This window comes from Astatotilapia calliptera, chromosome 11, assembly GCF_900246225.1.
Source record: "Astatotilapia calliptera chromosome 11, fAstCal1.2, whole genome shotgun sequence".
Lineage (NCBI taxonomy): Eukaryota > Metazoa > Chordata > Actinopteri > Cichliformes > Cichlidae > Astatotilapia > Astatotilapia calliptera.
Window position 1 is genome coordinate 2,658,212 of NC_039312.1, and position 27,100 is coordinate 2,685,311.

The 27,100-nt window shown below is 44.8% G+C and overlaps 1 protein-coding gene and 1 long non-coding RNA gene across 4 annotated transcripts; both read right to left on the minus strand.

Moving 5' to 3' along the window:
- Positions 1 to 1,969: 1,969 nt before the first annotated feature.
- On the minus strand, positions 1,970 to 7,086 carry LOC113032502 (uncharacterized). Of its 3 annotated transcripts, none has more exons than XR_003273888.1 (5): positions 4,221 to 4,231; positions 3,903 to 4,008; positions 2,941 to 3,099; positions 2,806 to 2,862; positions 1,970 to 2,372 (listed from the first exon to the last, which is right to left on the minus strand). XR_003273888.1 is itself a non-coding variant. In XM_026185451.1 (5 exons), the coding sequence occupies exons 1-5, from the start codon at positions 6,812 to 6,814 to the stop codon at positions 2,125 to 2,127; spliced, it is 708 nt and encodes a 235-aa protein (XP_026041236.1). In that variant the 5' UTR covers positions 6,815 to 7,086; the 3' UTR covers positions 1,970 to 2,124. The 3 variants fall into 3 exon arrangements, 2 of the variants coding, with proteins under 2 accessions (XP_026041236.1, XP_026041235.1); XM_026185451.1 differs by lacking the exon at positions 4,221 to 4,231 and adding an exon at positions 6,674 to 7,086 and having other exon boundaries at positions 2,806 to 2,859; XM_026185450.1 differs by lacking the exon at positions 4,221 to 4,231 and adding an exon at positions 6,674 to 7,086.
- Positions 4,293 to 5,479, minus strand: LOC113032503 (uncharacterized). Its single transcript, XR_003273889.1, has 3 exons — positions 5,449 to 5,479; positions 4,491 to 4,562; positions 4,293 to 4,322 (listed from the first exon to the last, which is right to left on the minus strand). It is a non-coding gene; the product is annotated as an uncharacterized LOC113032503 (long non-coding RNA).
- Positions 7,087 to 27,100: the final 20,014 nt, after the last annotated feature.

Consider the following 27,100-nt stretch of genomic DNA (forward strand, 5'->3'; position numbering starts at 1 on the left):
TCATGTTCTCGGCAAGTCTGGACTCGCCGCATGTGTTTGCAACAAACTTGCCGTTTATTTTGCAAATCGAGCTCAACACTGCCTCTAGCATCCTGGAGCACTTCTGTTGTGTTTTGGAGTTTGTACGTGTTTTGGAGTTTGCTTTGGAGTTTGTACGTGCTTTAGCGTTTGTACGTGTTTTGGAGTTTGTACGTGTTTTGGAGCTTGTACGTGTTTTGGAGTTTGTACGTGCTTTAGTGTTTGTACGTGTTTTGGAGTTTGTACGTGTTTTGGAGCTTGTTCATGCTTTGTCTCTAGGGGCCACCGTAGGACGGTGCTAACGCGCTAACGCGTTGACGCCGTACAGCCCCACACATGGGGTGATCTGCACCAACGGAGATTTGCTGCCTCCAGTTGAACTTCATCACATGGCTGAGGTGATTGGCTAATCGTGCAGCCTTCTTTAGTGTTGGCCAGTGGGTCAGAAGGCTGTCTTTCACTTGGCTTGAGAAAAGCTGCAACTTCCTCATGAAAGCCTTTACTGCACTGTACATCCCCTGCACTGCAGTTTGACATTTAGTTGGTTCATTAGTGCAGTCACATCCACAGCAGAGGTCTGCCACCCAGTCTTCATCTGAAAGCTCTGGGACGTGATTTGTTCACACAGACATCCTGAATCTGTTTTCTCAGATCCCAGACACTTTTCAGTACCTTGCTTAGGCTGAGCCACCTGACAGGGCAGTGATAGCTGATGTCACCATGTTCCATCTCATTTTCCTCTAAAAGAGCAACAAATTGTCTGTGATTTATTGCTCTGATGAAGTTAACTGTTTTAGTTACAACATCAACAACGGGGTCCATTTTTAACACTGTCTTACACAACACTTCCTGATGTATAATACAATGCAAAAATGTCAATTTAACAACACCACAGCACTGGCCAAGAAATCACAGCAGCGTCTCTTCTTTCTCCGCAAACTAAGAAGAGCAGGAGCACCAGCCCCCATCATGTACACTTTCTACAGAGGCACCATCGAGAGCATCCTGTCGAGCTGCATCACTGTGTGGTTTGGAGCCTGCAATGCGTCCTGTCATAGAACCCTCCAACGCATAGTGAGAGCTGCAGAGAGGATCATTAGTGTCTCTCTCCCCTCCCTCCAGGACATTCACAGCTCCCGTCTCACTAAAAAAGCCCTTTGCATAGCGGCTAATCCCACGCACCCAATGCAAAGCTTCTTCAAGCTGCTGCCGTCGGGGAGGAGACTGCGGAGTCTCCAGGCCAGGACCAGCAGACTGAAGGACAGCTTCATCCATCAGGCTGTCAGGAAGCTTAACTCCCTCCCGATTCTGCCCCCTCTCCCCTCTTCTCCTCCATGGTCTCACTGAACTCTGTCACACACACACACACACACACACATACGGGTCTATGTGGTATGGCGGGACTATACTACGTCAATCCGCCCGGTGGTGGTTTAAGTGGACTACCCTTTTGAAAGGACTTAGAGCCAAGGGAGCGAGGTTAAAGTGTTCGAAAAAATCTGAAAAAAATTTGGGTCACTTCAGACCTCATACACTCCCTATAGAAGTCTAGATACACTGATACACACCAACCAGACTCTATTGTGTTTTCTGGAGACATTGTCCACTTGACAACAATGTGTTTTATGAGGTCCAAAAAAAGCAATATTGGGTCTTTAAAGGGACAATGATGTAATATTTAAATAGCTCATCATTACCATGAATACACATCTGACAGGACACAGGATTACTGGAACATCATTTTATTAGTGTTCTTGGATCTGAACATTAATTTTAACCATAAATAAAAAAAGAAATCTATGGACAAAAATGCCCACGCTTCCCACAGAAATATAAAAATATAGAAAACAGAAAAATTAAAAACATTTAAAATGAATTTTAATAGTTTAAAGGTAAATATTAAGGGGAGAAAATATGCATTTATAATTTTTTATTTTAAATATAACCCGTCAAAAAAAACCCTAAATAAATTAAATGTAAAAATTATGAAATACAAACTACTTCTGTATTTAACAAGAACTTTTTTTTCTTTAAACAGAACATCAGTGTTAACAACAATTGGCAATCTGACCAAGATGTAAAACCACAGCTCTCTAAACAGTTATTTTAGTTCATTTTTTTCTGCCTTTTTGCAGTTAATCCTCTGTTTCTTACAAAATCTCTTATGTTTTGAACTGTTCTTCCTGCCAACACCGGATCTTCTACCAATTTGCAATGACTGCATTCATTTTTGGTGGCTAGTTTCCCTTCGTTTATGTGGTCTTTCAAATGCCTCATCACTGCAGCAACCTCAGCCTTGGACCACATGTTTTTGGGAGCTCTTCGGGAATTGTGGGATTGAGCAGCATTTTTCTCTGGAAGATATATAAAGTAGTAGTAGTTAAAACAAACAAAAAACCAAACAAAAAAAAACAAAAAACATTTGCTTGTTAAAAGAATGGATGCTACCCTGTACTAACTTCTGAAATGTGTTGCTACCATCAATATCAAAACGAGCTAAAATTCTGTTTGAAAATTTATCAAATTTCTAAAATGAGACAACATTTAGTGTTCCGCTGTGAATAAAAGACTGAATAAAAAGTTGAATAAAAGTCTCTTGATGCATGCTCAATCATCCAGGTAAGTAAATCCCAAAACGTTGATTCTGTTAATCTGGACGTAGCGTTTTCAGTGGGAGAAACATTTTGTCACTCATCCAAGTGACTTTTTGCCACCACTCTGCAGTTTGCCATATGTTGCAAAGTGATGAAACAATAATAAGCTTCGAGAACCAACTGCACCCCTTACCTTCAGAGGGAGCAGCAGTCTCACTTGCTGCAGGCATTGTGAGTAGTCCTTCATCTGCTGATTACACAATTTGATTAAGTTTTAATATTTGTAACAAACATTTTATCCACAGAAACCAAGCTAGTGGTAACTTACCACAATCTACAGTGTCTTGGGGCTGCGCTGTGTTTGTGGAATCAGCTACTGCATGTACAGGCTCACTGGTGCCACACGCCGACATTGTGAGTGATGTGTCATCATCATCTGATTCACTCTCACTGTCCTTTGTTTCAGCATCACTTAATGCAATTTCATCTGAGAAATTGTGGGGGAAAAAAACCAAAAAAACCAAACACATACAACCCCCCCAAAAAACTCACATTAACAACGAGATATGACAAAAAACAGAGCAAATACTGGAAATTATAGTACATAGTTTTACTATTTAAGGCCTGCTGCTGGGTTGTTGCCCTCCTATGGCCTACTCCACATCCAGGTAGCACCTCCATGCTCTGGACACTACACTAACAGACACAGCAAACCTTCTTGCCACAGCTCACATTGATGTGCTACGCTAGATGAGCTGCACTACCTGAGGCACTTGTGTGGGTTGTAGACTGTCTCATGCTACCACTAAAATGAAATCACCGCCAGCATTCAAAAGTGACCATAACATCAGCCAGAAAGAATAAGTGCTGAGAAGTGGTCTGTGGTCACCACCTGCAGAACCAGTCCTTTATTATGGTGAATTGACTATAATTTCCACTTGTTGTCTACTCTATTTGCAAAACAGCATGTGAAACTGGTTGTCAGTGTTACTTCCTAAGTGAACAGTTTGATATAACAGAAGTGTGACTGACTTGGAGTAACATCGCATTGTTTAAGTGTTCCCTTTATTATTTTGAGCAGTTTATGTTATGGAATGGGGAATTGAGGACAATCCCAAGTATACCATTTTTACAAGGTCCTGCACCAATGAGGTAATACTACATTTCTTTAATTAGACGTGACCACCCATTAATTAAAAAGGGAGCAGTGTTCATTTCAGCTAGTCTTAACTTGTTGAACTCCATTAATGCTTTTTACTATATAATGTACCTATTCACTAAATGTCTCACCTTTGCACTTATAGCCAAGCCACTTGAGGGAGGAAACCAGTCCCACACACTGAATGCACTTGTCCAAAGATGATATTGTTGTGCACACCAGACGATGATTGTGACACTGTTAGCAAAATATTACAACATTTATTTGTTTTGGACAGTTGGAAAGGTGAGGTGTTTTCAATTCAGTTGCAGATATCAACTAATAAACTTCGTCCATGTAAATCACATCACACCCAGGTGACTGCCAAACACACACACACACAGCATCCATAAAGAATGATGATAGATTAAATTATTAGTTCATTAAGTGGTACACTGGATTATATTTACCCTTTCAGGCTCTGGATGTTTCAGGTCCAGATCATTGTTTGGAAAGCTGTTTGGTTGCGGCTTTAGGCAGCTCACAGTCTTCTGAATCTGGCTGGTCTCAGTCTTCGTGTGTAACAGATAGAGAATGAAGACAAAAGAACAGTAATCTGACAGTTACTAAAAATGCATCACTCAAGAGGATGAATAGACCATTTCACTATCGGCAAATAGCGTAAGGTACACATCGTGCATGAGAAACATTCATTAAAATCTGTCCTAGGTCAATGTTACCTCTTCAAAATCTTGCACTGAAGAAGAATGCATGGCTTCTGAGCCTTGCTGAGGCATTTCTTCATCAAGATCCTGCAACAAAGAAAAGATGGCACAAAGATTAGACCAAGTGCTCTTCTTGCAACTGTACTGGGCAGGCCTGTGCTTCTGTTTTTAATTTGCATGTGTGTGTGTGTGTGTGTGGGGGGGGGGGGGGGGGGGGGGGGGCTTTCCACTCAAGAAATGTTTTCTTCTGAAAAAAATACTGGCTACAATAATTAACAACTGATTCCTTTGCAATCATCCATCCTCTTCCACTTATCCTTATCAGGATTGTGGGGTAGCAGTTTTGGGGCCTATACCAGCTACCATAGGGCAGTACAACCTGGACAGATCACCAGTCTAACATGGAAGGACAAGCATTTGCATTCACACCAAAGGGCAGTTTTGAATCACCAGTTAACCTAACCCCATAAGCTACATCTTTGGACTGTGGGAAGAAGCCAGAGTACACAGCCAGAGAGAGCCCATGCACTAAAGCAGTAAAAAGTGCCTAAAACAAGTTAAGAAGTTGTATAGTACTATCTATCTTAATGTTCAAGCCTGAGTTTCAAAAAATTTCAACATAGAAACAAAGCACATGCAGTCAGTTCTGCATGCTGTAGGTCAAACTGTCAAGACATACGAGAAGACCCCTCCTAAAACCAGAGTGATGTCACCATGAAGCAAACTTTGACGGAGTCCCCCAATAACAGTGTGGTCCTCCTAAGTCACATTTGGGTGGTTAACACACACACACACACACTCAGATGTTATCCAGACTTGCACTTTGAAACAATGAAAAGGACCTACAAGCCACGGTCCATGTAAATCACATCACACCCAGGTGACAGCCAAACACACACACACACAGCATCCATAAAGAATGATGATAGATTAAATTATTAGTTCATTAAGTGGTACACTGGATTATATTTACCCTTTCAGGCTCTGGATGTTTCAGGTCCAGATCATTGTTTGGAAAGCTGTTTGGTTGCGGCTTTAGGCAGCTCACAGTCTTCTGAATCTGGCTGGTCTCAGTCTTCGTGTGTAACAGATAGAGAATGAAGACAAAAGAACAGTAATCTGACAGTTACTAAAAATGCATCACTCAAGAGGATGAATAAACCATTTCACTATCGGCAAATAGCGTAAGGTACACATCGTGCATGAGAAACATTCATTAAAATCTGTCCTAGGTCAATGTTACCTCTTCAAAATCTTGCACTGAAGAAGAATGCATGGCTTCTGAGCCTTGCTGAGGCATTTCTTCATCAAGATCCTGCAACAAAGAAAAGATGGCACAAAGATTAGACCAAGTGCTCTTCTTGCAACTGTACTGGGCAGGCCTGTGCTTCTGTTTTTAATTTGCATGTGTGTGTGTGTGTGTGTGTGGGGGGGGGGGGGGGGGGGGCTTTCCACTCAAGAAATGTTTTCTTCTGAAAAAAATACTGGCTACAATAATTAACAACTGATTCCTTTGCAATCATCCATCCTCTTCCACTTATCCTTATCAGGATTGTGGGGTAGCAGTTTTGGGGCCTATACCAGCTACCATAGGGCAGTACAACCTGGACAGATCACCAGTCTAACATGGAAGGACAAGCATTTGCATTCACACCAAAGGGCAGTTTTGAATCACCAGTTAACCTAACCCCATAAGCTACATCTTTGGACTGTGGGAAGAAGCCAGAGTACACAGCCAGAGAGAGCCCATGCACTAAAGCAGTAAAAAGTGCCTAAAACAAGTTAAGAAGTTGTATAGTACTATCTATCTTAATGTTCAAGCCTGAGTTTCAAAAAATTTCAACATAGAAACAAAGCACATGCAGTCAGTTCTGCATGCTGTAGGTCAAACTGTCAAGACATACGAGAAGACCCCTCCTAAAACCAGAGTGATGTCACCATGAAGCAAACTTTGACGGAGTCCCCCAATAACAGTGTGGTCCTCCTAAGTCACATTTGGGTGGTTAACACACACACACACACACTCAGATGTTATCCAGACTTGCACTTTGAAACAATGAAAAGGACCTACAAGCCACGGTCCATGTAAATCACATCACACCCAGGTGACTGCCAAACACACACACACACAGCATCCATAAAGAATGATGATAGATTAAATTATTAGTTCATTAAGTGGTACACTGGATTATATTTACCCTTTCAGGCTCTGGATGTTTCAGGTCCAGATCATTGTTTGGAAAGCTGTTTGGTTGCGGCTTTAGGCAGCTCACAGTCTTCTGAATCTGGCTGGTCTCCGTCTTCGTGTGTAACAGATAGAAAATGAATATACAGTGCATTTTTGAAGAGGATTTTGAAACATTAAATAAACTGTATGAGAAAGATAAGTTTCAAGCTATTGTCTTTAAAATATTCACTGTCATGTATAGAGAATTTAAGGCCCTATGATTAAGAGACAAATAGTCAGTGTGATTTCTTTATTTTTTAAGCCATTGCTAAAGGAGTAAAACAATCACCTGTAGCAGCAACGAACTGTCACTAGGGCCCATTTATCTTCAAGGGACAAAATTTAAAATGAATCTAACTAAAGAGGCTACACAGCAAAATCTCCAGTGTTAAATTAACACTAGAGAGTGTCTATATGGGTCCACACAACACTGTTGAGTGTTGAATTAACACTTTTGACAGTGTTATATGTTTAAAAGTAACCTAGTCAGTTTTGAAGATTAACAAAGACTAACACTGAGCAGTGCTGATTTTCTAACACTGGAATATTTCTAACATTTTGAGTTATTTTCCAGTGTTAGAAAATCAGCACTGCTCAGTGTTAGCCATTGTTAATCTTCAAAACTGACTAGGTTACTTTTAAACATATAACACTGTCAAAAGTGTTAATTTAACACTCAACAGTGTTGTATTTAACACTCAGAGGTGTGGACCCTTATAGACACTCTCCAGTGTTAATTTAACACTGGAGATTTTGCTGTGTAGAATCACATTAAACATCAATCACTGTTAAAATTTAGAAACCGAAAGCCATTTTTTATTTCTGCATACCTGCTGATATTTTTTTAGTGCTTTTAGAGGGCTTTGATGTGGCAGCCATCACAATTGCCTGTTTTCCATTAGTACCTACCCCTGTTTTTCCAGTAGGTTATAGTACCATGTAGTTTTTCAGTAACTACTGCACCAAGGTTCCAAGTGATCCAAAGTGATCAGAAAATTTGACATAGACTGAATGCCACCAGGTGGCTGGTCAATGGTGTCACTCGATAAGTTATGAGTGCGCCTCCTTCGTGAAAATCCAAGCCATCATTTTTGAAACTCTGAAATGTTTGAAATAGCGACCAAAATTAACAGCGTGATCCCTGAATTGAACACTAAAGTATAGACTGAGCAGCAGGCATTTTGTCACCTTGACGTCCATGCTTGCTGTGGCATTTATATCACTGGATGCTCGGCTGCATTGCTATAGTTACCCCAGGCACAGTAGGTGATACTCAATTTCAGTGAAAAACTAGATGCCGTAAGTCACGTTAAGCCAATTTGAGTAGGTACAAATGTAAAAATGGCTTAGGGTATGCAATTTATCAGTTCCAAAAAGTACAATTGTAGAAATACCTTGCATCTCCAGAGCCAATCCGAGTCACCATAATTATAGTCTATTTCTTCGCCTGGACTTATGTCTCTGCTTGCAAATAAGCATAGATGGGGCTTTCCATTGATATTTAATATTTTCATCTTAGCACTTGGACTGATGTGGTTGTCGTTGACAAGTCTGCCTAATGACCCATCTTCTTGAGATGCATCCACACTGTGGGGTTAGGCAAAAAAGTATTAGCTTAACTAGTTAGGAAGCTTTTTTTTCATAAATCAAAAGCAATGTGTAATTTAATCTTAATCAAACTACACTGATATAATACGCACCACCAGAGTTTTCCATCAAACTTGAATTCAAACATGAACACCTTCAGGCTGTCATGATAAACTCTGTGTCTCCGCTCACATTCTTCTTTTGTTATGAGTTTACCTCTGTATTCCAAAAGAAAGTCTCCTTTTTGGAATGGAACAGTCGTGAAAATGCCCCGACCTGAATTGCAGAGGCATACCAAGTGAGTGACAAAAGACAAAGTGACAAACTCCAAATCTAATCCAAACTAAAGACCAACTTACCTTTGAAGGCATTTATGTAGTGGATATCAAGTCCCAGTTTGTCCCTTCCAGCAGAAACATGACAGACTGCATCCTCCCGTGGAGGAATGCGTCTCCTTCGCATGTTCTCCTGTACGATTTGATTGGCTGTATTACCAAAGCATATAAAGTATTACGATTATCGTCATCATTGTCATCATCATCAGTAGTAGCAGAACTAGCAGTAGTGTAGTTTACAGCATAAACACAGCTGACTTATTCATAGTGCTAATTTATGCCTTCTTTTAAAATGTTAAAGGCCTAGTACTCAAAATGGCGACATGTGACATTTCTGTAATGGCGACTGCAGAGAGTGATACAAGTACTGAGAAAGCTTAGGCATCAAAACTGTAAGAAGTTTTTTCTTCAGGCATATAAATAAATACACGACTAAATACACTTATACCCTTGCTTTTATTTTAGGGCTGTCAGCAGAATGGACAGACATTGGACAAACTGCCCGAAATTAGCTAACAGCGACATCAGGGATTTTGACTCAGACTGCGCTGGTTTAATTGTTAATCGCGTTAGTCGCGATGTCGGCATTAACACGTTTAAGCCACAATAATGCTTTAACACCGAGTAAATCCTAACACGGGTTAGCCCGCTTTATCGCGTTGACGCGGTTAGTCGTCAGCCCTATTTTATTTACTCAATGACAAACGCTGGGGCCGTTTTACTTCTTCAAAGACTCACTAACAGTCCATAAAGCATAAATTAAACCAGTTTAATATAGGCCTGTGCACCTATAATTTCATATAGTATTAAAGTCATGGTGCATTTTACATTAAAAAAGGCTTACCTTTGTGTTTTTAATCCGTCTTCGTATTGCCGTCGACATACACTTGTTAAAGGGCACGCGCGCGAAAGTTGTGGCGCCGTTTCCTGTAGGTACCGCCTATATATATAGCCTACCAATCACAATGACTTCCGGCCGTGTGTATTGAAAATGTGTATTAAATTGCAGTACCTACACACATCCACTCTAACTCGAAACGTCGCTGTGCAATACACTGGAATACACAAAAATCAGGTGAGGGGGTATAGGTGGACTTTTAAGAAAATCAGAAAATCTTTTAATTATAGTTTAATAAATGAATTTACACTACAGTTTAAGCAAATACAGGTCAAAAGATAAATAATGACCTCATAAGAAGTAGAAAAAATTATTATTTAGACACTTAAAAATGCATTTACAAGTCATGTTTTAGGGGGACACATGAATACACAGCAAAAAGTCGAAATGTCCCCGGAGCCCAGGTACAGCGCAGGTCAAATGTCAATCCATACCACATAGACGCACTCACACACACACACACACACACACACACACACACACACACACACACACACACACACACACACACACACACACAGGTCGGGGGTTCGATTCCCCTTAACAGCTACCCTGAGGTACCCCTGAGCAAGGTACCGTCCCTACACACTGCTCCCCGGGCGCCCAATGGCTGCCCACTGCTTCACTGAGTGAATGGGTTAAATGCAGAGAGCAATTTCCCCACGGGGCTCAATAAAGTACAATAATAATGTACACACACACACACACACACACACACACACACTCTGACTCACTCACTGGCCTGCACCAGTTACCAGTCACTTTGTGGAGCATTGGACTGCCACTACCTCATAAGACTTTGTTGTTATACTATCTATTACTGTACATTACTAAATCTCCATTTGCACTATTTGCCAATTTGCGCTACTCTGCCTGGTTTACACTCAATGTCATTTACCCTTACCTGAATACTGTATATTGTATATTGTATAGCTTTCTTGTTAATTTGTATTGTATTTATTTAAATTTTTACTTTTTAATTATTTAATTTTATGTGCATTTTTTAATCACTCTCTTATATTTAAATGTTCATTGCTATTTCATCTAGGGTTTGAGAGTAACGAAATTTCTATTCTCTGTATGTCCTGTACATGTGGCAGAATTGACAAATAAAGTTGACTTTGACTTGAAAAAAAAAAAAAAAAAATTTCTGCACAGGATTAATTTCTGTCACTTTATCCTGCATTCTCTTTTAAAGTCCTACATTTTTCCCAGTCAGCTTTGGACAACCATCTGTTGTTACACCTGCCAGTTTGTCCCATTTCAGTCCTAATTTGTCCAAACATGCATTTACCTCTGTGAATAAGTCATTGCCGGTGGTTGTCCCTTTCATTGACTTCATGACTGCCAGCTCCTCCGTCACTTGAAAGTCTGCAGTTATTTCACGTAAGACGATGAGAAGCTGGGCGGCATCACGCACATCGCAGCTGTCATCCAAAGCCAGAGAAAAACATTCAAAGTCTGCAGCTCTGTTCCTCAGCTGAAGCTCCAAGCACCCAGTGATGTCCTCAACCCGCCTCGTCAGGAGAGTGAGACGTTCTCAAACGCGTCCTTTTTCTCCAGGCATATCAGTGCAACCAAGTCCAACAAACTCTCTGTAGAAAATGCCTTACTTTTCCTTGCAATTTTGTGAGAAATTAGATAACTTGTTCGAACGGCTGCTTCTCTAGTGGTGTGAAGTTTGGTAAAAAGTCCTTGTCGGGTTTGCAGTTTTGCTAGCAAGCATCAGACACCATTGTGCACTCTTTTTCAGACTGATTTCTGTATTCATCCTCATGTTTGGTTGTGTAGTGGCGATTCAAATTGTAGTCTTTTAAAACAGCGACCTGTGTACCACAGATCAAGCACACAGCTTTACCTTTAACTTCTGTGAACAAGTACTTGGCAGCCCATGTCTTGTTAAAAAAACATTTGTTATCAACTTTTCTTTTCTTGGCGTGTGCTGACATGTTGAGTGTAACATTATTTATTGCTGTTCACCTTTACTCAAAGCTCGCACCTGCACTACAGATATTTCAATAATCTATCTAGTTGTAATTTATTATTGGACTCACGCAGGCCGGAAAGGGACGCACAAAGGGCTGGATGTTGTCATGAAACGCTGTGTGGCAGGCAGCAGATGAGGACTCAAAGTGCAGGACTCAGACTCAGGGGATGAACTCAAAATCACAGATTTATTTGCTGGTCACAGAAAAACGAGCATACAAAGTAAGCTAAGCTAGGAAACAATGAACTAAAACTCACAGGGAGATCCACACAGCATGAGGGACGACGCGGCACTGACTCAGAGAAACACAGGGTTTAAATACAATGGGAAGTAATGAGGGGAATGAGACACAGAAGGAGAGCACAGCTGGGAGAAATCAGAACTGACGAGACAAGGGAGCAAAGTAGGATACACTCACATGAGACACAGACCTTCAAAGTAAAACAGGAATTAGCACAGATGCAAACTAGACTAGAGGAGACAGAGCAACTAAGAAACACAGAGGGCAGCTACCAAATACTCAGAACTAAACAGAATACAAGAAAACCAAGCTAAGACACTACACTAAAGAACAAGCTGGGACAACAAAGAGAACTAAGAACATAATACAGAAAACTCAGAGGCACAAGAAACTCAAAACACTGGGTCACTGACCCAGGACCGTGACAGATGTGGCCCGCGGGCCGTAGTATGCTCAGGTCTGATTTAAGAGGATCATCCTTTTTAGAGACTGTGGCCTCTTTAACCTCCTAGGACCTGGCGTCCACATATGTGGACATCACAATTTAGATTGTCTAGACCAACATACTAAATTTTGCTCTACAACAGCTTGATATCTGCTTACGAGGACATTATACTTTTCTATCAAAATTTAAAACGAATGTCCTCATATGTCGATCTCACTTTTCTCAAAAAGGAAATAAATAAAAAATCAGGTAATTCTTTGTTTTTACATTCATCAGGTCCCACTCAGCCCAAATAGCAAAGACAAATTAAAAATGCATGCCATGAAAGAGTTCGGGTCTTAGTAGGTTAAAGTACAGACTTCACTTCTCACAACTTGGACATCTTGGTCCTCCTTAGATGATTCTTCCTCAAGTGCAAATGCTCCCCCATCTCTTTATTATCCCTTTTTCTGCACTGGCAATGAAAGATTTTCCTGAGCTCATCTCAAATTGGCTTTGGCGTACAGCCCGTGTCAGCCCGTTGACCACCCGTGGAAGACCTTAAATGGTTGTGTACTGTTGTCCAATAAGGTAAATAGTAGCAACTAGTGATGTGCGGATAAAATAAATTTTACAGGGTTTATTTATCGGATAAAATACGTTAAATGTCACTGTTATTATTGGCCGGCCCAGAAACAGCGGGGGTGTCCAAATTCAGAGGCTGCTTCCACCTGAGGACCCGGCCTTCGCGGTCTAAAGAAAGCCGGGTAATACGTCACGAGCTCCCTCGGTGGAGTGAAACTCTGCTGTCTGCTCCTTGCTATCTAAAATATAACCGGGCGCTGACGTAAACTCTGTTTAATCATTTTCTGTTTGACGTTTATTCAGCTGTGTAAAAACTTGCAGAGCAAGTAACGTAACATGGGTCAAGTGATCAGTTTGATATCAATCTTTCGTGATGCACCGTCATATTTACATTATTTGTACGGTACGAATGATTTGCTTTGGTACCTGCTCAAACTTAAACTCTCCTTAGCATGGCTGGCTCCGTTTCTCCAACAGCGCATTCACAGGCGGCAGCTGCCCCGCCCCCTCGCTCAGTCGCTTAGTGCCTGAGCTCGGATCATACCAATATCAGGGGGGATTCACGCACAGTCGTAAATTCCCACAGTGTGCACTATGTGCTTCGAATATTGTGTGTAGTTTTTGTTTTATACAGTTGTCAGCCAGGCATCTAACTATGAAAAAATTACACTCCAAAAGACCCCGGGCTTCTGACAAAACAACCCGGGCTTAAGCCCAGTAAGCCACCCCCACGCTCCGCCCCTGGCTTAGAGGCAGCTGGGCAGACAGCCGGCACGCAGGACCATGCAGCCTGCATGCTGAAGCGAACAGCATGCACAGCAAAATCTCCAGTGTTAAATTAACACGAGAGTGTCTATATGGGTCCACACCTCTGAGTGTTAAATACAACACTGTTGAGTGTTAAATTAACACTTTTGACAGTGTTATATGTTTAAAAGTGACCTAGTCAGTTTTGAAGATTAACAATGGCTAACACTGAGCAGTGCTGATTTTCTAACACTGGAAAATAACTGAAAATGTTAGAAATATTCCAGTGTTAGTGTCATGATTCGGCTGTGTGCAGGCTGAATGAGGACCCAATCGCAAACTCACAGAGGCAGGAATGAACTCAAAATTCACAGCTTTATTGCTGGAGAGCAGAACCATAGAAATTAAACCGGGAAACTATAACGTAACACACAGAGAAACACACGGCCATGGATGAGGGAGAACGCGACACCGAACTGAGGGAGACGCAGACATAAATACACAGAGGGTTAACCAGGGAAGTGGGAACACACGGGGAACATAGCTGACACAGATAACCATAACGAGACAGGGCAGGAGTGAACACAACATGACGCATACTGACGAGAGACTGTCAAAGTAAAACAGGAAGTACACGGAGGTTCAGACAGGAAGAGAGAGCACGGGGAGAACACAGACATAACGGGCTGGGGAAAACATGGAATAAAACACAAGGAGAGACGAGGGCTCACAGATACACAGGGGCACACAGGAGGTAACCAAATAAGGAACATCTTAACTAAATAACCTAGGAACCAAGGCATAAATAGGGAACAAAATACAAAACACACAAAAGCTAAGAATACTGGGCCAACATGGCCCAGGACCATGACATCACCCCCCCCCCTCAAGGGCAGCCCAAACCCGAGAACCAAAACACAAGACAAACAGAAAACAACCCACCCAGGGCGGGAGGCGGGGGACCAGGACGGAGGGAATGAAACCAAACAAAAGACGAGGAGCATGAACCAAAACTGAGTCCACAAAGACACAAAAACAGTTCAAAACAGGGAGGCAAATGTCCAAAGAGGTCAGAAGGTCAACCCGGGGAGCGACAGCACAAACGTTCATAGTTCAGCTGTTCCGGGGGCCGGCCACGTGAAAAGTGGCAGTGGCGGCAGAACAGATCCGGAGGCCGGCCGCGTGGAAGACGGCGGCGGCAGAGCGGGTCCGGAGGCTGGCCGTGTGGAAGACGGCGGCGGCTACAGAGCGTCGGGCGTACTGGTTGAGGCTTGGTGGGCGCAGGACCAGACGGTGGCGTGGCAGCCACAGGCGACGGAGCCGGACCAGGCGAAGGCGATGACGGAGCCGGACCAGGTGAAGCGGGGGCTGGACCAGGCGTAGCAGAGGCAGAGGCCGAGGCGGGACCAGACGAGGATGAAGACTCGGATGAAGCCGAAGCCGGACCAGGCGACGGCGTGGGCGGAGACACGGCTGCTTCAAACGTGGATGAGTCCGCTGGTGGAGCAGCTGGTGGCTGAACGGGCCCCTCGGACCCTCCAGCAGAGACAGGTGGCTAAACGGGCCCCTCAGACCCTCCAGCAGAGACAGGTGGCTGAACGGGCCCCTCGGACCCTCCAGTGGAGACGAGGAGGTGCTGGCCGGGCTGACCAGAGCCACCAGCAGAGATGAGGAGGTACTGGCCGGGCTGACCAGAGCCGCCAGCGGAGACGAGGAGGTGCCGGAGAGGTTCCCCTGAACCCCCAGCGGAGACGAGGAGAGGCCGGAGAGGTTCCCCTGAACCCCCAGCGGAGACTAGAAGAGGCCGGAGAGGTTCCCCTGAACCCCCAGCGGAGACTAGGAGAGGCCAGAGAGGTTCCCCTGAACCCCCAGCGGAGACGAGGAGAGGTCGGAGAGGTTCCCCTGAACCCCCAGCGGAGACGAGGAGAGGCTGGAGAGGTTCCCCTGAACCCCCAGCGGAGACGAGGAGAGCCTGCAGAGGTTCGCCTGAACCCCCAGCGAGAACAGATGCAGAGACTTCTGGCTGAGGGGACGCTAACTGTAGCTGCACAGGGCACGCAGTCGGCTTGGGATGCAACGGCTGGGGCTGTGCAGGGCAAACAGTCTGTCCAAAGTTTGTCAACACCACGCAGTCCTCAGCTGGCGGAGAAAGCTCACAAAGACTTCCAGCTGAGGTTGGCAGTGTCTGAACGGGTTGCTGAGCTATTAACTCGGCTGGTGACTGAGCTAACTGAACTAGAGACTGAGCTGGTGACCAAACAGTGAACTGGGCTGATAACTGAGCTAATGACTGTGCTATGGACAGAAGTGCAAGTTGTAGTTGTGGTTGTAGTGATAGTGGAACAGCAGGTAGTTGAACTGGTGATTGAGCAGGTGACTGACTCTTAGCTGCTCTCCTCCGGGGAGCAGGAACTGGTACCGGGTCTGGCCGAACTCCAGCCATCCACACCCGAGGAACAGATACAGGTGCAGGGACAAGCTTGGTGCTGGCTGCCTTTACCCTGGGGGCCGGTGTGGGTGCAGGAGCTAGCTGGACCTCTGCCGCTCCCACCCGAGGAACTGAGACGGGTGCAGGAGCCAGCAGGGTCACAGTTGACCTCACCCGGGGAGCCGGAACAGGCACAGGCAATGGCTGGGTGTCCATCAACCCCACCTGAGGAGCAGGTACGGGTGCCGGGATGAACGGAGCCTCTGCCAGGCTGGGGACAGAAGCAGGGACCAGCTGGACCTCAGCCACCCTCTCCCGAGGAACTGATACGGGAGCAGGGGAAAGCTGGGCCCGCGCTGCCCTGGTTACAGGAACTGGAGGTGGAGAGCGAAGCACAAAAGCGATAACAGTCACTGGGTAAACAAGGTTAATGGTGCCAAACACAGTTTCAGCAAACCACAACTTATGGTGGGCTGGTTCTAGCAACTCTGCTGTGCTTAAGTTGTCCATGTCATGATTAGCAGTCTTAGAAAGAGTGAGTTTAGGAGCAGCCACAGGTACTGGAGAACTCACACAAGCAGCGTCTGGATAACCCGGATGTGAAACAACACTACACACAGTCGTACAGGATGTAGCCCGAGATGTAGTACACACAGAGTCCATGAAACTTGGCCGAAAAGCATGGCGCACAGAGTTAAACTGACATGACCGGGGAACAGAAAAGTTAACCTGTGCAACCAGCTCTGCAGTGCTCAAACTAAAAAATGTTGCCAGTCTTTGAATAGCAGGCTCTTGACCTTAGCAGGCATTGAATACACAGTTTCAAGGAGTCCACGAGGAAAAGCAGAAACAGTCTCCTGCTTAGCAGGCACGAGAGAAGGTGAGGTTACACAGGTAGCGTCTGAGTTAGCACTTTCAAGTTGTGGCACAGAAAAAACCACAGCCTGAGAAACTGAAGGAGCAACACTGGGAGTCACAGATACAAGAGCTGGTTTAAAGATTAAACTGTTCATAGCAGAGGAATAGCTAATAGTCTCTGTGTCACCTGGCTCAGGCAGAAAGCTAGGCGTAGACATTAAGTTGGCTTGCTCAGCAACACAGGTCTCATTCTCAGTAACTCTTTGAGGAGCTGAGAAAGCAATGGCTGGTTGAGGAGTTGGCTGAGAAATATCAGAAATGTCTAAAGACAAAACAGGCTGATTAAAACAATTCTGCGGGTCTACCATGCTGGTAGCAGTATGTAGGTGAGTCTGGTGTAGGCTGACAGTCTTTGGTTGGGCTAACTCCACAGGTGAAACATTCATACTGGCTAACTCAGAGTAAACACTGCGAGCATTACAAAAATCTGAGGGCCCCAAAACACAAAGATTACTAGCGAGAGCAACTGGTGAATAATCTGACACTGAGGTGCCTCGCTGTATAGTGTCTCTAGAGTCCAAACACACAGTGGCGGAGTTATCCGATTCAGGCAACACAATGGCGGGCAAAACAGAGTTACTCACAGTAGTGCATAAGTCATGAAGTCCAGGATCAGAAAACTTGGGCTGAGAGAGTGACGCACAGTCACTCTCACCCACGGGTGAAGCCTGCTCAGCTGTACGGGAACGCTGGCGACGTGAACACCGTTTTCTCCGGGAAGGGGGAGGAGACGAGCCGGGCCGCGAATCCTCCAGCGGACCGGGCTGAACATCCTCGACCCTTCATACTGGAGCGGCAGCTCCGGGCGGATATGTACCGTGGAGACGAGGAAGTCCTGAATGAGGGGGTGTAGCGCGCCGAATAGCCAGGGGAGTCCGGAAACCATCCTCTGTAAGCGAGTGGCTAACAACTCCTGGTATTCTGGAACTGGCAGCGCGGCCCGCTCTTGGCAATGATATAACCGTCAGGTCTACCGTATAAATTAAATCCGCCCAGAGCTCGGTGGAGGGATTGTGAGCTGCTGGGTCCATGTCATGGTCGCGTTCTTCTGTCATGATTCGGCTGTGTGCAGGCTGAATGAGGACCCAATCGCAAACTCACAGAGGCAGGAATGAACTCAAAATTCACAGCTTTATTGCTGGAGAGCAGAACCATAGAAATTCCATCCATCCATCTTCATCCGCTTTATCCGGGGCCGTGTCGCGGGGGCAGCAGCCTAAGCAAAGAGGCCCAGACCTCCCTCTCCCCAGCCACCTCCTCCAGCTTATCCGGGGGAATACCAAGGCGTTCCCAGGCCAGCCGAGAGATATAATCTCTCCAGAGTGTCCTGGGTCTGCCCCGGGGCCTCCTCCCGGTGGGACATGCCTGGAACACCTCACCCAGGAGGCGCCCAGGGGGCATCCTTGTCAGATGCCCGAACCACCTCAGCTGGCTCCTTTCGATGTGGAGCAGCAGGTGCTCTACTCTGAGCCCCTCCCGGATGGCTGAACTTCTCACCCTATCTCTAAGGGAGAGGCCAGCCACCCTTCGGAGGAAGCTCATTTCTGCCGCTTGTATCCGCGATCTCGTTCTTTCGGTCACTACCCACAGCTCGTGGCCATAGGTGAGGGTAGGGACGTAGATCGACCGGTAAATTGAGAGCTTCGCTTTTACACTCAGCTCCCTCTTCACCACGACGGACCGGTGCAGCGTCCGCATTACTGCAGCTGCAGCCCCAATCCGTCTGTCGATCTCCGGCTCCCTTCTCCCATCACTCGCGAACAAGACCCCGAGATACTTGAACTCCTCCACTTGGGGCAGGAACTCATCCCCGACCCGGAGTGGGCACTCCACCCTTTTCCGGCTGAGAACCATGGCCTCAGATTTGGAGGTGCTGATCCTCATTCCCGCTGCTTCACACTCGGCTGCGAACCGTTCCAGTGCGAGCTGGAGGCCCTCACCTGATGAAGCCAACAGAACCATATCATCCGCAAAAATCAGAGATGAGATTCTGAGGCCACCAAAGCGAAAGCCCTCCGCCACTTGGCTGCGCCTAGAAATCCTGTCCATAAAAATTATGAACAGAACCGGAGACAAAGGGCAGCCCTGGTGGAGCCCATCACCCACCGGGAACGAGTCCGACTTATTGCCGGCAATGCGAACCAAGCTCTTGCATCGGTTGTATAGGGATCGAATGGCCCGTAGCAATGGGCCAGACACCCCATACTCCCGCAACACCTCCCACAGGACACCCCGAGAGACACGGTCGAATGCCTTCTCCAAGTCCACAAAACACATGTAGACTGGTTGGGCAAACTCCCATGCACCCTCAAGTATCCTGGAGAGGATAAAGAGCTGGTCCAGTATTCCGCGACCAGGACGAAAACCACATTGTTCCTCCTGTATCAGAGGTTCGACTAACGGACGAACTCTCCTTTCCAGCACCCTGGCATAGACTTTCCCAGGGAGGCTGAGGAGTGTGATCCCCCTGTAGTTGGAACACACCCTCCGGTCTCCCTTCTTAAAGATGGGGACCACCACCCCGGTCTGCCAGTCCACAGGTACTGCCCCTGATCTCCACGCAACATTGCAGAGGCGTGTCAACCAGGACAGCCCTACAACGTCCAGAGCCTTCAGGAACTCGGGGCGGACCTCATCAACACCAGGGGCTCTGCCACCAAGGAGTTGTTTAACTGCCTCAGTGACCTCGCCCCCGGAAATTGGCGGGTCATTCCACTCATCCCCAGACTCTGCTTCCTCCTCGGAAGACGTGTCAGTGGGATTAAGGAGGTCCTCGAAGTATTCCTTCCACCGCCTGACAATTTTCTCAGTCGACGTCAGCAGCGCTCCGCCAGCACTATACACAGTGCAGGTAGAGCACCGCTTTCCCCTCCTGAGACGTCTGACGGTTTGCCAGAATCTCTTCGAGGCAGTCCGAAAGTCTTTTTCCATGGCCTCTCCTCCCACACCCGAGTTTTTGCTTCAGCCACTGCCCGAGCCGCATTCCGCTTGGCCTGTCGATACCTGTCGGCTGCCTCCGGAGTCCCACAGGCTAACCAAGCCCGATAGGACTCCTTCTTCAGCCTGGTGGCTCCCTTCACCTCTGGTGTCCACCATTTGGTTCGGGGATTACCACCACGGCAGGCACCAACCACTTTGCGGCCGCAGCTCAATGCAGCAGCTTCGGCAATGGAGACGCTGAACATGGTCCATTCGGACTCAATGTCCCCAGTCTCCCTCGGAATGCTGTTGAAGCTCTGCCGGAGGTGTGCGTTGAGGATCTCGCGGACTGGGGCCTCTGCTAGACGTTCCCAGCACACCCTCACTACGCGTTTAGGTGCACCAGGTCTGTCCAGCGTCCTCCCCCGCCACCTGATCCAACTCACCACCAGGTGGTGATCAGAACCATAGAAATTAAACCGGGAAACTATAACGTAACACACAGAGAAACACACGGCCATGGATGAGGGAGAACGCGACACCGAACTGAGGGAGACGCAGACATAAATACACAGAGGGTTAACCAGGGAAGTGGGAACACACGGGGAGCACAGCTGACACAGATAACCATAACGAGACAGGGCAGGAGTGAACACAACATGACGCATACTGACGAGAGACTGTCAAAGTAAAACAGGAAGTACATGGAGGTTCAGACAGGAGGAGAGAGCACGGGGAGAACACAGACATAACGGGCTGGGGAAAACATGGAATAAAACACAAGGAGAGACGAGGGCTCACAGATACACAGGGGCACACAGGAGGTAACCAAATAAGGAACATCTTAACTAAATAACCTAGGAACCAAGGCATAAATAGGGAACAAAATACAAAACACACAAAAACTAAGAATACTGGGCCAACATGGCCCAGGACCATGACAGTTAGAAAACGAGCACTGCTCAGTGTTAGCCATTGTTAATCTTCAAAACTGACTAGGTTACTTTTAAACATATAACACTGTCAAAAGTGTTAATTTAACACTCAACAGTGTTGTATTTAACACTCAGAGGTGTGGACCCATATAGACACTCTCCAGTGTTAATTTAACACTGGAGATTTTGCTGTGTGCCGCCCTCAGGCAGGACCCCCGCGCAGCATCGCAGACCACGGCCGCCACAATAATAAAGCATTTTTTATTTAATTATAAATAAATTATTTCTCCTAATTACGTCCTGGGTTTTAAGTAATTAATAATACAAAAGGAAAAATCACAAAAAACATTTAAGGTCATGAAAATGAATTGCGATTTAGCAATTCAATGAGACATCCACCTTATTTATTGAAAAGTATTGGTATCTGTATTGGTATCAGCGATACTGGCCCGTATTTACTTGGTATCGGATCGATACCAAAATATGCAGTATCGCACACCACTATTGCTGCCGCCATATTGGAACCACTGTCATGTACTACTGCTTTTATTTTTGCAGGCAAGATGTCAAAGTTTGTTAACACCTCTTCCATCCATGTCATTATATTGAGATTGAAAATGTGACGTCATTCAGGGGTAAAACCGCAAAGGATTCTGGGTACGAGTGGTAAGCCGTAGTAGCGCATGCAGGCTTTCACATGAAAACAGTCACACAGCGATAAAAAGAAATACAAATAATGGCAAGAAGCTGTTGTAGTATTAACTGCAATAGCCGGTCGCATGACAGCCACGGGAAGCCGATGGGTAAAGAGATCGGTTTTTATTGGATTACGTTGTGGAAGAGAAATTGTTTAAGTCATGTTTCCGAAGTAACAAAGAGGCGACGGATGGCCTGGATTCAACTACCAAATATAACGTTGCAGAACACTCCAGCTCACATGTTAGTCTGATCCAAGCATTCCCACAAAGCTACGTCTTCTGTTGTAGTTATTACGTAATTTATCATAATTGTTGATGTAGGTTACAAATAAGTCTTAATTTGAATTGAATTCGTTGCTATGCTGCTTTGTTCACGGTGGCTTTGCGGGCTAATGTTTGTTGTGTTTTGTAGGAAAACCAGCCTACAAAATGCAGGAATGTGATCCAGACTGGGCCCCTCTATCAGCCTGGGTCAGACCGAGTTTAAAGCTGCTACCACAGCCAGATTTGATCGGTTAAGAAAGAGAGCGAGATCGAAACGTCCCGCATATATGTGCCCAAGTGTTGTATTGAAGCAATCAATTGATGAATAACTTTTCCAGTATGTTGTTTTGAAATGTTTTTTTTTTTTTTTTTTGCATTGTTGATTAGTTTTTCGCCGAAGCAGCTAATAAAGCACGATGGATTTTTTTTTTTACAATTTTGCCTCTTTCCTGTAAGATTCTATAATAGAATGAAACAATAATGCCAGTTATAAATAAAAACAATAATTGAATGAATTACGAAACACTCATTTTATTTCTATTAGATCTGAAAATGTTGTGTAACACTACAACCTGAAACAACAAATAGATGCGTTGGCCTGTAACAGCAGCTGTGAGATGGAATAGTCCAAATCACCAAAGTAAACTGGAGCTGGGCTTGTTGCAGGATCTGAAGTTACTAAACATGTTGTGAGTGTGTGCACTCACACTTAGGACCATATAATAATAAATATGTGCGTGATGAAAGTTGTGCAGCATGCTAACGTCCTTACTCCACTCTGTATGCTCGTGTGGGTCTGACCCTTTCAATCCTTAGATTATTTCCTCGTACTTTTTCTTTTGCCTTTTCGTCACGTCTGTCTTTGTATGGAGCTGCCGTGTTCACAGTCGTTTTGTACATAACTGTTTTTGGGGCAAATAAAATGCAAGTAGGGATTAAACCGCAGAATTAATGATTGCCGGTGCCGGAAATACTAGCGCTTGATGCAGTGTTTTGATGTTGTTGCCACTTGTACCCACAATGCAATGTGCGAAAGTCACGTGGTCTGTCAATCTCTATTGGCACCAGCATGCCTGCCCTAAAGAGACATGGTGTCAAGGATGAAACTCTTCATCTTCCAATCTTCACTCAGGAAATGGCAAGACACACCAGGGTAGGGCTCTGCTGCACGACTGGTCCAGACATCAGCAGTCAGGGTGAAGAAACCTTTGACACCTCCAAGGGTCTGCTTTAACTAAAAATATGAGATGATTTGGAACAAAAGTAAGCAGTAGGAAGAAAATGACAGTATATTTTTTCATTATTAATCATGTTTGTCAGTTTATGCATCAAGATTTACATTTATCAATTCACTAATTCAGTTACATCGAATTCAATTAAGTAGGTTAAACAATAAACATTTAACATATCAGTAAAAAAAATCTTCACATAACGTGTGTTACACACTGAAGGAAGACAAGGTTCATCCAACGCAGTTCTGTGCTACTGATGCTTCCTTTACAATAACTGGACTGCGTTACTTTTGTGAGGGATTACATGTAATGGCCCTTTAGCAATCAGCCCTTAGTAAACAGAGTAAATGACAGACAATAAACCAGTAAACAATACACAACATAAGATGCACTGGCTGGTATACCAAAACATTTCTTACAGTTTTAACTGAAAGCAATCAACAGTTTTCCTTCATTTCTGATGGAACAACACGGCTAAGCAATCTAATGCAAGAGACTAACATCACTTAGAGTGGGGCAAAAAAGTATTTAGTCAGCCACCGATTGTGCAAGTTCCCCCACCTAAAATGATGACAGAGGTCAGTAATTTGCACCAGAGGTACACTTCAACTGTGAGAGACAGAATGTGAAGAAAAAATCCATGAATCCACATGGTAGGATTTGTAAAGAATTTATTGGTAAATCAGGGTGGAAAATAAGTATTTGGTCAATAATAAAAATACAACTCAATACTTTGTAACATAACCTTTGTTGGCACTAACAGAGGTCAAACGTTTACTATAGGTCTTTACCAGGTTTGCACACACAGTAGCTGATATTTTGGCCCATTCCTCCATGCAGATCTTCTCGAGAGCAGTGATGTTTTGGGGCTGTCGCCGAGCAACACGGACTTTCAACTCCCGCCACAGATTTTCTATGGGGTTGAGGTCTGGAGACTGGCTAGGCCACTCCAGGACTTTCAAATGCTTCTTACGGAGCCACTCCTTTGTTGCCCGGGCGGTGTGTTTTGGATCATTGTCATGTTGGAAGACCCAGCCTCGTTTCATCTTCAAAGTTCTCACTGATGGAAGGAGGTTTTGGCTCAAAATCTCACGATACATGGCCCCATTCATTCTGTCCTTAACACGGATCAGTCGTCCTGTCCCCTTGGCAGAAAAACAGCCCCATAGCATGATGTTTCCACCCCCATGCTTCACAGTAGGTATGGTGTTCTTGGGATGCAACTCAGTATTCTTCGTCCTCCAAACACGACGAGTTGAGTTTATACCAAAAAGTTCTACTTTGGTTTCATCTGACCACATGACATTCTCCCAATCCTCTGCTGTATCATCCATGTGCTCTCTGGCAAACTTCAGACGGGCCTGGACATGCACTGGCTTCAGCAGCGGAACACGTCTGGCACTGCGGGATTTGATTCCCTGCCGTTGTAGTGTGTTACTGATGGTGACCTTTGTTACTTTGGTCCCAGCTCTCTGCAGGTCATTCACCAGGTCCCCCCGTGTGGTTCTGGGATCTTTGCTCACCGTTCTCATGATCATTTTGACCCCACAGGATGAGATCTTGCGTGGAGCCCCAGATCGAGGGAGATTATCAGTGGTCTTGTATGTCTTCCATTTTCTGATGATTGCTCCCACAGTTGATTTTTTCACACCAAGCTGCTTGCCTATTGTAGATTCACTCTTCCCAGTCTGGTGCAGGTCTACAATACTTTTCCTGGTGTCCTTCGAAAGCTCTTTGGTCTTGGCCATGGCGGAGTTTGGAGTCTGACTGTTTGAGGCTGTGGTCAGGTGCCTTTTATACAGATGATGAGTTCAAACAGGTGCCATTCATACAGGTAACGAGTGGGGGACAGAAAAGCTTCTTACAGAAGACGTTACAGGTCTGTGAGAGCCAGAGATTTTCCATGTTTGAGGTGACCAAATACTTATTTTCCACCCTGATTTACGAATAAATTCTTTACAAATCCTACCATGTGGATTCATGGATTTTTTTTTCACATTCTGTCTCTCTGGTGCAAATTACTGACCTCTGTCATCATCTTAAGTGGGGGAACTTGCACAATCGGTGGCTGACTAAATACTTTTTTGCCCCACTGTAGCTAGCGCACAAACGTTACTAGCGTTACCCACGGATACACTGAATCAACTCTCTTATTTGGTCACATTAAATGCCTTATAAACAAGAAAAACACTCTAAACATGTTACAGTAAATAAGTATCAACTTTACATAAACATATGTAGTGCTCATATACTGCTCTCACCTGAAACACAGCAAAACACCAGTTCTGTGTTACTGACGGCTTCCATTACAATAACTGGTCTTATTTTGCCAGTTTGTCTCAGCCTCCACTGCCACCTTCTGGCAAAACTAAATATCACCCTAACATCACATCAGGGGGGAGCAAATGAGCTTTTGGCTCTGTGCTATGATATGAACTGTTGTCATAACAATAGCAAAAAAAGGTGATGTTGGGTGGGGAGCACGAACTCGTCACAAGAACTTCAACAAGAATTCTGAGACTTGTTTTTGACGCTTAAAATACTCAGGGTGCCACACATGCTTTAACCAAAATTAATTAAATGAATGAATTAAGGAATTGGTTGCTCAGTCAGCAAGCTCTTAATATTATTTCTTCATGAAATGTATTAAATTGTAATACAAATTGCTATTTTGTGTTTGTGGTGTGAGAGAGTAGGGAGAGAGACAGAGAGAGACCAACTTTCACAAAGGTTGCATCATATTTCTTTTCCATCATTTTGGTGAAGTGGGAGTGGCCTGGTAGGTAGTTATCATGGTAATCGGGGTTGAACTGCTTGATCATCTCTTTGAAACCTCAATCATCAACCATGGAGAGGCGTCTCATGTCTATCACCAAGATGTTCAACATTAATTCAGTCAGGATATCTGCTTGCTGGGGTGTGCATGTTGTTGGCTTGGTGACAAAGTTGTCCATTGAAGACAAACACATTTTCTTTTAGCAGTACTGTAACGTACCATTTACAGTCCACACACAGCCCAGGTGAACTACACCTGCAGTGATTCTACAGCATTTCCTCTAAGTTCAGCTATGAAAAATTGTGAATACATCCTCTCAGATAGCAATCCATAGAGACAGCACTGGAATTCCCATTCACAAACGTATACATCTGCAAATAACTTTTAACTGCAACTGACCCAAGCGTAATTATAGTGTTGTGTGCGTCTTGTATTTGTCATGCTTTTCACTTCAAAACCAACCTTTTAATTTTAGCCTAGCAGAGAATTTGTGGTCCTCAAATCTGTGGATACAGTTTACAAATATATGTACCTCAATTTTATGTGGAAGAAGTCGGTCACAGATGGCTTCCACAGCTTGTGTTGTTGAATCGCCAACTGTATCGTCTGTTTAACCACTCGATTAAATCTCTCAATTTGCCCAGTAGCAGTGCAAGATGAATGGTGATGGCGAATTTGTCTGTCTTCTATTAAGGCAGCAAAGGCAGCAGAGGTTCTCTGAACACCGCTTTGTATTGTAATAACAGTGTTTGTGTTAATGTTCTGAGTAAAAGCAGCCTCTGGCCATTTCCTATAATAATCAGTCAGATTATTAGATTAGATTAGTGATTATAACTACAAGAATCAGTGCTCCTTCAGCAAACATACCTAGATGCTGGAGGATCAAAGTCAAATTAACTCACAGTGACTACAGCAAACTTATGCCATGGGCCATCTGGCAGAGGTAAAACTGGTCAATCAACTGGCACAAATGACAGAAGTGAATGGCATTGATCACCTCTGTGTCCATGTTCAGCCACCAGTAGAGTTCACTTAGTCATTGCTTTGTCTGCAGCACTCCCTCATGAGACTCGTACGCAGTGGAAATCAGGTCAGGATGCAAAGCCATGAAAAACAAAAAGGTGGTAGAAAGAGTATTATGAGCAGTATTTGAGAAGGGCAACAAATACAGGGTCAGTGTCATCAACATGTACAGAAGCACCACTGGAACCAGCTGATGGAGCAGCAGGAAAGGGCAAGAAGTACGTGCAGTCCGCTGCAGCATTGATGGTGGTCTGTCCGTAGGATAAAGTGGCGTTCCCAAAGGTATCTACCCCAACATTCAGCAGCCTGCATGGCGTGAGCAGAGTGTAACAACTGATACTTTACCAGTCACATGTCAGAACTCTGTAGCTCATGTCATACACACAGGGAGCATCCTGTCC